The sequence below is a fragment of the Moschus berezovskii genome, chromosome 1 (assembly GCF_049115385.1).
Source record: "Moschus berezovskii isolate FMDL1 chromosome 1, NW_MosBer_1.0, whole genome shotgun sequence".
Taxonomy (NCBI): Eukaryota; Metazoa; Chordata; class Mammalia; order Artiodactyla; family Moschidae; genus Moschus; species Moschus berezovskii.
Window position 1 is genome coordinate 106196507 of NC_142460.1, and position 14230 is coordinate 106210736.

A 14230-nucleotide genomic window follows, 5' to 3' on the forward strand; every position below is an offset into this window, starting at 1 on the left:
AAGCAGGGCAAATAGATTTGAGACCAGTAACTAGCAATAACACGTGTAGCATCGTACCTGGTTCTGGCAGATAAGAGTAAGTTAATTATCAACATCCTACTTTCCAAAGAATTTTAAAGAGATATGCAAGGAGGAAAATTTACAAATACTTATTATGCAGTAACAGTTTTACAAAATGACTATCAAGCACACAGAACTATTGGAAGTTTGCAGACAACACTGTTACTTTCTTAACAGAAAATCCTTTTCTTACAAGAATTCCTTTAAAGGGAGTAGGTTTTGAACAAAGTAGGATAAGCATGTCAGTGTATGCTATTTTTCAGATACAAAGTTCCTAAATAACTTCAAATAGGAATGCAGAAAATTGTATCAATCATACTTTGAGCACCAAATAGGCTGGCTGAGCTCATGCCTTGCTATAGTTGGTCAGAGACTGCCTGATGGCTTTGCAGTCCTTCCCTAGTATTAGTAGTCAGTTAAACTGATAGCAGATAAACACCAAGGTAGATGCAATGCCCGGCTACCAAATGTCACTGTGTTATATGAACATTTTACAAGACATTCTAAGAGCAAGTATGCCATTGTCATCCACTAATACTCTACTGAATATTTTCTGCAATATTTCCTCTTCTGAAACATGAACTGGTGAGGGTACACACTGTAAATTTTTATTATCCCTTTATAGTATTTCCAGATAACAGCATTTTCCTAAACCCAATCTAAGATAAAGATGGGCTCTTTGCAAAAATTAATATTTAGGCTGAAATTTATAACCTAATATATCCTTGCATTATTGAAGCAGACAAATGTTATACTGGCAAGAAAATAGCTTACCAGTGAACAAAGGTAAAGTCTTAATTGTGTGATTCTTTCCCTACCAGCCCAATTCTAGAAGTCTTACATTCATGAAATGGGAAAGGAGTGGAAGAGTTGTGCAAAAAATAAATGCACAGAAGGGAATTACCATATTCAGAAAATTTTGGCAACCATTCCCATACAATTTTAAATGTGTATGTACTCAATCATATGCTCAGGAACAATTCTTAAATAATCATTTCCAAATTATAAAACAACATTACTTTTTATCAAAATAAATGATAGCACTGGATCATGTTAAATTCATGTTAAATTCAGGATGGAAATCAAGTACTGAACTGCAGTGAATTAATGGCAGTCATACAAACCTGATTAATCATTTATAGCACTTAAATTTATTGCAGCCACTTCCCCATATAATTTAGCATTTTAGAATTTATTTCATTTACATTCTATAGCCATACCTTAATGGGACACTGGGCAGACTTGACTTTACTGTGGTAGGCTGCTAACTTAGATAACACACTAACCTAAAAATAACAGGATTCTCATCTGAAATTCTTTATTCTAAGAGCTAGCTTACTGAAAGGCAAGAGCAGTTCTAAGCTAGTCACAAAAAGAGGCTCTTCTCATTTTACTGATTTAATTATCCTAAAATTTTGATTCATATAATTAAAAGTATTTGCAATATTTAAATACTTTCCAAACTTTTTTATTGATATAGTTGGACTTCACAACAGCACTGTAAAATACTATAAACAAAGCCTTCAGATAGACAAGAAAAAGCAAATTGACAATATTAACCAAATTAAAGCATGCAAAAGATCCAATGATAAACACATTAAATAATATGCTAATGTGTCTAATTTACCCCTGATAGGTTCTTTACATTGTCATGAAAATAGTAAACATTAATTTGAAATTTGGTGAATGAACTTGATTTATGTATGATATGGTATACCTTTTGCATGTATATGGTTAACTGGTTTTGTTACAGTACACTGAGAGAAAGTTTGGGACTGATATATATTTATCAATACTACCCATAGTGCAAGTAAATAATAGTTGGAAATGCATTCTCCTAATTTGTTCTGTGAACTTAGAAAGCACTAAAGAATTAACAAACATGGGTCACCGAGGGACCAAAATTCCTTACTATTCACATTAACTTTTCCCATGAAAAGCTTCAAATATAACTCTAATAAAAAAATAGAGTTTTCAAGGCAAACTTTTCAGCATAATTTACAGAAGCAGATTTAAATAGAAGACTCAATAACCAAGCTAATACTAAAAAATACAATTAACTAGGAATTAGCTCCCTTTTCTACCTTGATATTAAAATATAGTGGCCTTAGCAAAAGGCTGAAATGCCATTAAGAGTCCCATAAGCACATGGGGACGACCCAGATAAAGATAAAATTCACAAATTTTAACATGTTTAAATCAAGAGGGTGGCTGACATGGGTGCATGGTAACGCTTTTTGTTTGTTTGCCATTATAACTCTGAGTGGGCATGAACTAGTATCAAAGATTTCAGAAAGTAATTCCACAGAGGTAGTGTGGCCATTACCAGGATGCTCACACTCAATTTTAGGAAAGGAGTTGAAATGGCTCCCACAAAGTACTACTGCCCCTTTAACAAGTAGATGAGTCCATTGTGGAGAGGGTCAAGATGCTCCTGTCGTTGGTATAGAAAGGATCCGATGCACTCCATGATCTAAAGTAACAATAAGAGAAAAATTTGGCTCACCAGGACCTATGTATCAATTGAAAAAAAAATTAACTCTAAAACTTAGGAGCATAATGCAGTTTGAGGATTAAACTAAGCACTGGTTGATTCATTTTTAAAAGCTAAAGAGAAGTTCTTTTTACTAGCACTGAATGATCAAAAATTCTATTTATATTATATAAAAACTTGGGAAAATAATGCTGTAGTCATCATATAAAAATATTAGCTAAAATTCACTAGTATTAAAACAATTTCTATAGGTAGTAAAGCATGAGACACTCTTAAAATCTTAACAATTCAGTAAGAAACAAGTATGTTATTAAGAGTTATGCACATTTGGTTTTACTGAAAAGCAACTAGGCTGTATTTGACATAACAAAAGCAAACAAACAAAAAGCCCAGTTACCAAAAGCTTCAGAATGAAGTAACAGTATGTTCATATTATATTATTATTTCTTTTTAGCTATAAATTCTATTCTAAACATTTTAGCATAATTAGCTTGAACAAAGTAATTATTTTAATTCAACAAGTATCAAAGACACCTGGAAATCACAGAGGATTTTCACTTAACTAAGAACAAATAATCCTCTACTGGTCTGTAAAAAGTTAACTACTGTCTGTCTGTCTGAATGAAAAGACCATAAGCAATTCATTATATAGTAGTTTATTTGAAGCTGTACCAATTTCAGCTAAAAAACAAGACTGAAAATAGCTTGCCAGGCTTAAAATAGCCTAACCTATTTCAGGGACAGTTTAGAATCACCAAGTTAAAGGTGGCTATTCTTGGAAGACTTAAAAGCATTTAACAATAAATACATTTTATGTAACTTTTTCCAGGATTCCCACTTTCCTTAAATAAAGATGTTAGAGGAAGAGAGTAGCATTTAAAATGGCCCAAATTCACTTTTCTCAAAAATCTGTTTCCTAGAGACTCTAAAGTTTGTATGTAGCTCCAGTTTAAATCTATTAAGTGAGCATAATCACAATGAAGTTTAGAATCTAGAAAACTTTACAAAGTTGGTGAAGAGGAAGACAAACAAGCAAAAACTATACCAGTGATTTACAGGTTCTCTAATTTTACTAGTTTCCAGAAAACTTAAACAGTATCTACCCTCCTTTAAGAAGGGCTTGTTCACTACTGTCTCTCTAGTACCCAGAAATATGCCTGGTACATAGTAGGTACTCAGTATTTGTAAAATGAATGAATGAAATGAGACTGTGAACATTTCTTAGTATTCAGGCAAGGAAAAATATGCTCAGACACAGATGACAAAACATAACCATAAACAACACTCCTAAACTGCCAATATTTTATACTAGTTTTTCCTGTTTTTCAACCACTGCTTAAATAGAAAATCCTCTTAGGTAAGCTGTCTTTCATCTTTTATCTTTTCAAAGCACATATGTGCATTTATATTGTTAAATATCATATTTGACAGAACATTAAACACTGAGTTATATATTAACACTGAGTTATATATTAACTATTAACTCCTTTCTACTTAAAAGATAGTTTTGATTAGGATAAGTAACTGTTGGTAAATTACATACAGAAAAGCATTTACTGCTGAAGCACAGCCCTTCAGAGTGCAACATGGTGTATCTTTTACACAGCACCATGCTGCCACCTTTGAAAAGCAGCCTGCAATATGGCATATTTGACAACGTAAATTAATAAAATGTAAGTACAATAAAGGATGGTAAACCTTTATTAGTTTTATTAGAAATCTGTTATATGAAAGCACTAGTTGTATTCCTCAAGTAATTACCATTATCTCTTATGTTTAATGTTAATGGAACAAATATCCAAGGGATTCTACATCTTGTATTAGACATAATCTTATTCTACCTTTTAAATTAGACATGAGAGAGAGATGTAGAATAGAAGCTGTTCCAAAATCAAAACAGAGTGCCAAATGTACTTCACTAAAACAATTACATGTAAAAGCAAAAACCAATGACTTTTCAAAGTTTAAATGCAATGTTAATGGATCTATGGTAATTTTCATATAGCCCTTAGAAAGGCACAAAGTGGTTCTGCATATTATATAATTTTATCCACTAAAAAAAAATAGGACAAATCTCAAAAGATTTTTTGGATTATTCATTTGAAGAAAACAGGGATTTAATGACAGTAGTAACCAATAACATAACTGGAGATGCTGAACAAAAGTGGAAAGCTATTTATAACCTGTCAAATAAGATATTCACTACTGTTCATTTTATTAGCAAAAAAAAACCCCAAAAAACTCTTACAAAAGAAAAAAGTGAGATACAACTTTAAGTGAAAAAAAGTACAGATGAGAACAGACACCTTCAATAGAACATGAAGAAAGAAACCCCATATAATACCTCCGGCAGGTTCAAAAGGGATAATGTAGCAAAAAATGGCTATGTTAAGAGTAATGGGGCACATTACCTTAATAGCTGATATCCAGAAAGTGGGAAAATATGTCAAGCAGAAAAATATTCTGGGCTTATTTAAAACTAATTCTAGTCTGTTTTAGTAGTTAGTGAAGATGTTTATTGTCATTAAACAAATTTCATGCTGAAAAGATATATAAAAAATTCTATACAAGTTCTATAGTAGTCTTTTAGTCTAATTCCCACCTTAGTTCTGTGCAGTAAACCTGTCTTAACAAGTAAAATAATATATATTAGGTCTCTCTGGAACTTCCTTTGGGAGACTCACTGGCCTGGGTACATGACAGAACTATTTCTTATAATGCATTTTATAATACAATTTTGTAAGTCATACAAGTCCCAATAAATTCAGCTGCTCATAGTAATTCTTATATATGGAATAAAATGACTATAAAATAATGTCACAGTGTTATGGAAATGTTCTTGATCACATTATAATCAACAAATGGGGGCTGAAACCATATACATATTAAAAGAATTCTATTTATAAATGCAACTGTACCATAAAGAAATGGCCATAACTAAAGGCAAAGTGAGAGTGAACAAGTTTGCCAGTAAAAGTTACCTGAATTCTAAGGTAAAAGAATAATGTACCTTATAATAATAATATATAATAATTAAGAATAATAATAATAAGAAGAATGTCATGCTCTTCACTTTTAAAACAAAAACCCAAATATTAAAAATTCTTTTATCAACAGATAAAAGCAGTGTTGCCTCCACCCTTGATTTCCTGCTCATGGGGTCTTTCCAAACTTTTCTCCAGCGTGGCACATACAGAAAGTGATACTATTTCATGCGGCACTCTGTGGACAATGGAAATCACTGTCCACAGTGCCACCTCTAATAAATCATGCACACGAGTGCACTGCTACTCTCACTTTGGAACCTTAATATCATTCACTTAAAGAACACCAAAGTGTTAAACAATTTTCTATTTCTTAATATTCCCTAAATAATAGTATGTCTCTTGGGGAAATGTAGAAAGAGCTGAATCAATTTCACTTTTAAATAAGTGGTAAAAATGGTAATTTTGTTATGATTCAAAAGCACAAGTCTAATTCAAGAAATACATTTGGGAAGGGGCAAAAAACAATAAAATTCTTCTAAACCATAGTTTAAAGACCCATTCTAACTTATAAACTTTTAATTAGACCATAAATAGCAGTAAAAACTTAAAACCACAACTTATTTTAAAACCTCATTACACAGATAAAAAGGTGTAGGAGAGCAGAAATACAGCCTTTTTTATGTTTATAAATATCCCAAAGTCTCAAATGACTTACTAGACAATATACATGAAGAATAAGAAAAGCAAAATCTCTTGACTTTCCTATTATGTGCAGATTATGTTATAAATACAAAAAGCAAACAAACAAAACAAATACAGGAAATAAAATAGTATAGGTATAACAAAAAAGAGAAAGTTATAAAAACAAGAGTACCATATACACACTCCTATTCACCACATTTGAGAAAGACTGTAAAGCAAACATCTTTTATTCATTAGATGAAAAGTCTCTTCAAAGGTGCTTTTCTCTTCGTTAGTGAAAGAACCCCCTATCCTAAAGCCACAAAGTGAAATAGCATCAAAGAGTGCTAATAAATAGCACACTTCCTGCTTCAACTGGTAAAAGCAGGGGCTGACTGATTAGGTATCTAGAGATGTAGGTTCAACCTGTTCCAGTTTATAGGATACTCATCTGCAGCAAAGGCTACTTAGAGAAATTTCACACCTGCTGACATGGGATGGACTACATCTTCCTATTACTCGCTCCAGCATTCTTCCAATAGATGCACACGCTGTTTCTCCTTCTGAGAAACAGCACATGGAGTCCAAGCACTTGATACTTGAATTTGTTTCAGTAAGCTGAAGGAGGTGAAGCAGAAAAATATTAGTTACTGAGTAGATTTGGACTTCCAAAAGCATTAAAACAACAACAACAAGCACTTTAAAACTGAAAGTAATGTATACATGTTTTATATAATATGGAAAGGTATGGAAGACTTTAAGAGTGATTAAAAGGCACCATGTCCCAAATTAGAAGTTGAGTAAAATAGTTTTATAAAACAAGTAGCTGAATCTTGTATAAATCAGGAAAGTTTGTGGATTAAAAAAAATTTTTTTTTAATTTATCTTTTGGACCCATCACATGGCATGTGGGATCTTAGCTCCTCAACCAGGGATGGAACCCACGTCCCCTGCACTGAAAGCACAGAGTCTTAACCACTGGACTGCCAGGGAAGTCCCAAGATTGTGGATTTCAGTATCTTAATATATTATGATCAATATGATTTACATCAGCCACTCAGAAACTTAATGAAGTTTAATTCCTCTTTGAACTTTTTAGGTGAAACTGCTCCTGAAACTTCAATTAAAAATGTCCAGTAACTGAGAAAAGCAGAGTTTAAATTATTTTGAAGACTGGGAAATAACCAGGCAGGACTGAATTCCAATCTTCAGCAATAACACCAACAGCAGCAAACACCTTACATAGTGTTTACTATGTGCTAAGTTGTAAACACCATATAGATATATATACATACACCATAAATAATTCTTGGAAAAAAGCATCATTTGCATTAAGTTGCTAAGCAACTATTAAGTGCTAACCATGTCCATAATAAGCTCATCTTGTTTAAAAATTAACTGATGATAAATTATTAAAGTCGATTAAATAAATAGTACTATTTAGATTTAAAACTGAATTAATTTCTGTAAGTATGCAAGCTTTATATTGAGGAGGAATAATCAACCTGGCAAGACTACTTAAAGCAACAATACTAATAATCTCAATCCTGTTAGAATAAGGGGAAAAAAATGGTATAACCACATAGCCCAATGACTCCCAACCTGGTTTGTACCCTAAATTTCTCAAGGGTTATAATTTTAAACAAACTTATTTTCATTTATTTTACATGTATAACATACTGCATAACAAATCTTTCAAACACAGAGGAAAGAAAACAACAAAAATAGATTCACTGGAGTGCTGCAATTCACAAAGGTTGGGAGTCACCAAGTGTCGAGTGCAAGCATGGCAACAGGGTACATTCATGGACAGCACAATGGACAGAAGACACAAGCATGATGGAACATAAATAACCTGGCATTCTGAACCTAAGCAGCTGGTGAAAGAAAGTAAATTAGTTGCTCAGTCGTGTCTGACTCTTTGCGATCCCATGAACTGTAGCCCAGCAGGCTCCTCTGTCCATGGAATTCTCCAGGCAAGAATACTGGAGTGGGTTGCCAATTCCTTCTCCAGGGGATCTTCCTGACCCAGAGATCGAACCTGGGTCTCCTGCATTGCAGGCGGATTCTTTTTTTTTTTTTTGTAGTTAATTTATTTTTTATTGGAGGCAAATTATTTTACAATATTATATTGGTTGGTTTTACCATTTGAACCAACAGGGAAACAACTGGTGAGGTCCAGCAAAAACCTGGCTCGTAATAATCCTGCCAAATACCAGGCAATGTGAGACAACTTGATTCCTTTTTGGCAATGAACTGACTGCATCAATGTCCTAGGATCTGCTGAACACTGACGAATAGCCAAATTTCAACTTGTTCTTTCATTATAATGCTCTTGATTTAGGACTGTTTTCAGTACTATTTCTTAACTGTGTTTTTTGAGATATTTACAGACATCACACGAAAAAAAGTTTCATGTTAAATCTGAGAAACTCTAGTTGAAGGAATGTCTAAACACTTTGTGCGTAAAGGACTGCCAGGAAGTCATGTTTGTATGGTCAGCCTCCAGTGGGAGAGTTAGACATAGTGCAAATTTGGTTTTTTTTTTTGGTGAACTTCCCTTCCTCCCCACCCCCCAGGGAACGTTAATTAATCAATATCAGGAGGAATATTAATATTCAGTGGAAGATTTTAGGAAATCTTGGTTTAGGTAACAGGATTTAACCAGTTTCCTAGTTTCCTTCTTGGGTCACTGGGCTCTAGCCTCCTCTGCCTCAAAACCAGCCTCTGTAGGAAGCAGAACTTTAGAACTCCCACATGCTCAGAGAGAAAATACTACACCTCAAACAGGCCCGTAAAGCCCTTTATAACCTGACCTCAGGCTGCCTTTCCTACTCTACCTTTAAATGCTCCTGTGTCCACACAGCCAACCAGGCAGTGTTCCTTGCCTGAGAACATGGGTCAGGGCCTGTCACCAATTAGGGGCAGCATGCTGACTCCTACCTAACACCGAGATCAGTTTAAATACTGTCATTTCTATAAAATCTTCCCACCTGTCCAACTATCAGTAACCTCTTTCTCTCTAGATTCTACTCCAATGGCTGTTTGTATCATTTAAATGGCAGAAGCACTTAAATTCACCTTGTATTTCACTGAGCAAGGCACTGCACTGGTTTCTACAGGGGACAATCTACTGAGTTAAAGATAAAGAAAAGGGTGGGCGGTAAGTCAGAAACAAGTAATAATGGCAGTTATATTAATAGAATGATTAATGTGTACCAGTTACTAGGTAAGAAGCTTCTCATGGAAGGCACCAGACTTAAACACATTTTACAAGTGAGGAAACAGAGAAGTTAAAAATATATTCAAGCTCACCCAGCTGGGGCTTGAATCTTGGGTTTCTTTGATTCCAGGGCCCAAACCTCTTTACCACACTGTTATACTGCCTTCTTATAACTATGGTGTAAGGCAGACTACAAATATCAAAAAAGGGGAGGAGAGGTGAGGTGAAGTCGCTCAGTCGTGTCCGACTCTTTGTGACCCCATGGACTGTAGCCTACCAGGCTCCTCCATCCATGGGATTTTCCAGGCAAGAGTACTGGAGTGGGTTACCATTTCCTTCTCCAGAGGATCTTCCCCACCCAGTGATCGAACCCGGGTCTCCTGCAGTGTAGGCAGACACTTTACCAGCTGCTGTTGTTGCTGTCAGTGGGAGAGTATTTTGATGAAAAAGATGGCACCTGAAATGCATACTGAAGACTGGAAGGGATTTCAGTAGTTGAAGATGGGAGAGAAAGAGCATTCCAGGCTAAGCAAAAAGAATGAGTAACTATGTGGGCAGAAAAGCATGATGTGCACTCAGCACATATTTAGCCTAAGTGTTGAAGAGCAGCTGCTAGCCGTGCCCCCTGGCAAAAAGACCAGTGTGCCTCAAAGCGTGATCTATGGATCATTGTTGGTCTGAAAACAGTTACTGGCCTATGAGAACACAAATGTAGCTGGTCTGTGAGATTAAGAGATTAGACAATTTTACTGTAATCTGACAAGAATATTTTTGTAACTTGTTCAATCTAATAATTTCAAAATTGGGGCTTATTTTATATATCTTTTGAATTTCATTTCCTAGTAATTCTTTTTTTTTTTTTTTTGTATTTTACAAAAGTATTGGTCTGTGATGAACTGGAAATGAACAACAAAACAAGACAACAATCTGGTCTTTCACCACATTTATCTGGAGAGCACTGAAGTGGACTAGAAACTCGAACAAGGAGTTCGTCTGGTTCTTCTTAACAGTATGTGCTTTACTAACTGCTGGGGCTCAACTAACTGACAGGGATTCACTAAAGATGACATCCATAAGGTCAACAGCATTTGGGTGTCCACATATTGATACATGCAGAACAGTGCTTAGGTCTGGATCTGACTTTAGGTAATTATCTTTCTTTGCACTCATCACCTTTTACTTTAAAACCTGAGGACAGGTATTAAACTATGAGCAACTCAACACAGAAAGTAAACATCTTAAAATGTCAAACATATATAAAGAAATAACTTCTCAGATCACCCTCTGATCACACTAAATAAAATACATTTCTTTTTCTTCCCTAAGGGGGAAAACTCCCACCTGCTTTGAAAATGCTGAATGCTGGTTCACTGCATTTCTGTAAAGATATCTACTGGAAACACTATACTGTTCTCTAGCTAACCTCCAAGCTCTACCACTTTCCCATATATACATCTTTGATCTCATATCATAGCTTCCAGTATAACTGAGAGTGCAGCATTTAGGTCTCATTTCATTCAAAGTAAGGAGAGGGGGTCATTACCTTTAAAAAAAAAAAAAGACTGTTAGTAAATACTAGAAAAGAAATAAAGCAAAGTAATGGGAGTGAGATCCTACTTAGTGGACTAAAAAGTTACCTTTTAACTTATCAGAAATTTTGATTTATTGGTAAGACTCACTCTCCATGACACTTCTCAGAAACACCACATAGCTCAGAGCTGAAAGGGCTGCCAAGCAAAACAGCTATGGAGAGCCAACATGGGTACGTAAAGCTAGTGGAACTTTTCATCTTTATAGAACTTCCCTTCTGAAATAAATTCTAGCTTACTGCTTTTATATCCAACATTTTCACATCAATGATGGCAAACATTTAGAATTTTCTCCTGTTGCTTCTACAGAAATCTTTCTTGAATCTTCTAAGTTTTGGAAAACTGTCATAACATTTCTAAATTTTTTAGTCACTCCCATGATATTTTACCTAGCAAATCAAATAAAGTTTTATCAAACAATTAACCACATTAGTTCTTTTGCTCTTAAAACTGTTTTATATACTTCATAATCAAAGTGAATACCTTGCTAGCCTTGTAGGAGGTATTTGGAAAGAAGCCTTAAACTATAGTGATGGTGAGAAAAAAAGGCTCTTGTTTAGGAAATATTTTTCTTTTAAATGTAAGATCAAGAAAGTCATCAAATATTCAGTTCAGTTCAGTCGCTCAGTCGTGCCCGACTCTCCGCGACCCCATGAATCACAGCACGCCAGGCCTCCCTGTCCATCACCAACTCCCGGAGTTCACTCAAACTCATGTCCACAGAGTCGGTGATATTACCAATTTCCAAATTTGGTTAAGAATAGTAAAACCCCTAAAACCAGTAATAGCTTCAAGTCCTTACTGAGAATTGGAAGAGGTAGCTGTTTAATGATGGTATTTAAATAACTGCTTCTCTTACGCAAGGCCTTTTTCTCCAAAACATGCTGCAAGTTCATATTTACTTCCCTAGACTCCCTTTTTTCCTTCTCCCCAAATAAAATAAATAATTTTGAAAGACAGTTATAGTAAAATACCTCTATACTGACTTTTAGGGATCCTTAGAAAGTAGATTTCCATATGTGTTGCCTAAGTTTAAGTATGAAAATAAACATAATTAGGCAAATTTATTGTAATAAATTTGGCTTATTCCTTGTTTCAAAAAGACTGAGACTCTTTTAATAATGTGATTACCAAAAAAAAAAAAAAAAAAAAACCACAATATCTGACTAGGAATTTGTAGTTTAGATGAATAAGAGTATGAAGTATCTGTGAAAAATGATAAAAATCTCCTATTTTAATGGAGATGGTGAATCTCAATAGCAATTATTAACTAATCAGCAGAGCTGATGTTAAGAAATCAGTTTTCTAAGTATCAATCATACACAGCATATCATTACTATTTGGTATAAATAATATCAGTACTAATATCTTTCTTCATTTTGACCTCCAGATGAAAAAGCTGTTCAGTAAGTCAGCACAGATTTCAAAATAACATTAGTTTTATAAAGTGTCACACTTATTAGATATGCCTTATTATCATTATTATCAGCCTTTTAAATGTTTGATTCTGTTTACAAAATTTTACTCATTCAGAAAAGTGTACCTTTTAGTGGCAAATAACTGAATATAGGCCATTTAGGTTTTCTGTTCTTCTGTAGTTAGCTGCTATGTTAAATGACGTAGTATTTCTATGTTATCTTTGTCACACAAGGAGAGGAAGGTGACCTGTAGTTGGTTGAAACTGCTTAAAATAAAATGGTGGTGGTGGTGGCGCCAGGTCTGGGACTTAAGTACCCTAATCCACAATAAGAAGGTTTGGTAACCCTAGCATCCTGTTGATATCTCTATGGTAGCTACTACGTGCAAGCTGGAAAAGGGCATCCAGAGTAGAGCCAGGAATCCAGAGAGAAAGAAATGACAGAACAATGAAGGCCTAAGAGGCAGGTGACATAGAGGGAGATAACTAGGAGAGTCTACGGCACCTGGTAACATTTAGGGCTCAGCGTAACTTTCTGTCTGATTTGGCAAGGCTAACCAAATTTTGATTAGAGAAACAAATGCCATTTTAAGAAAGAAAATATAGAAAAGAGGGATTATTTAATACTTATTTTTAAAAGTGATTTTTACCTCAAAATATATGCCAAAGACAGAAATACAGGAGAAGAGAAATACTCAACACACATTTTATTCAACCAATTTAAGTTTGGTGATAAGCAGAAAAAAACCTGCAGATTAGGGTAACACCTCCAGCACTTTTACTAAAATCATATCCATGGTCTAAGGGTTCTTCTGCTTTCTTATTTATAGGAAGAATGATGAACACCATATTTCACAGGGTGATAGAATTCACTTATCATTCCTTTGGAAAAGTAATCATAACAAGACCCCTATTATTTAATAGGGGCATTCCATGAACGCAATTCTCAACTATACTGTACATTTTAATGGACATATTAAAGCAAAGCAGCACCAGATACATGTCTTTTGAAATATCCACTTAAGCTTGAACCTTTGGGGAACTTTTATCACAGAAGACATAGTTTCACAGTATTAGCATAGTCAGGACCAAAAAGGATTATCTGCTCTAGGAAATAACCAGGACATAATCTAAATCCCAGCCAGCTTCCCCTCTTTAACCAGTGCGCCCTTCAGCTGAGTTTTCCTTTCAGCCAATGAGTGCATGTTCTAAAAAATTAAAAATCTTTCTATGTTTATCAAAATACAAGATAAATATGCTGTAAAGATAATGACATGAAATATCCCTGAACAAAATAAAAATTCTTAATTCTTTTGGATTTCTTTTCAACTAATAATGACTGACAGTTGACTCATCTTCAGCATTTTCCATTTTGGGCAATTCATTAAAAGAATCTAATTTTAAAAACATTTTTCAATATAATTCACATTTTTTTTTTCAAATTACTGTACCTGTTCCACTGTCTGATTTATAATCTTCAAGTAGCTTTGTTTTAAAGTTTCTCCATTTATGAGGGTTATCTCAGATGACATAATAGCGCCTTCTTGATCAGTAATTACAATATCCAAAGTGGCAAACAGCCCAAGTAAAAATATAATTACTAGTGGTAAGAATTTTTATCTTCCTTGGTTACTACCAATTAAAATATTTTGCATATCCCAATTAGATCTAGAAGTAGTTGGTAGGGTTTATTTCTCAAGAGGGGAGTGAATCAAGTCTTTATTAATTCACACTTTTCTATTACAAAGATGTAACTATGAAAGCTAATGAAAAGTAAGA

At 34.3% G+C, this 14230-nt stretch overlaps 1 protein-coding gene across 3 annotated transcripts in view; it reads right to left on the reverse strand.

Moving 5' to 3' along the window:
* Positions 1-1094: 1094 nt before the first annotated feature.
* ATP11B (ATPase phospholipid transporting 11B (putative)) overlaps positions 1095-14230 on the reverse strand; it is a 126080-nt gene continuing 112944 nt past the window's right edge. For all 3 annotated transcript variants that reach the window (XM_055409805.2, XM_055409833.2, XM_055409842.2), the window contains 2 exons: positions 6707-6840; positions 1095-2533 (listed from right to left, as the gene is read on the reverse strand). In XM_055409805.2, the coding sequence (XP_055265780.2) occupies positions 2452-2533; positions 6707-6840 (216 nt within the window). In that variant the 3' untranslated portion in view covers positions 1095-2451. The remainder of the gene's footprint in view (positions 2534-6706; positions 6841-14230) is intronic.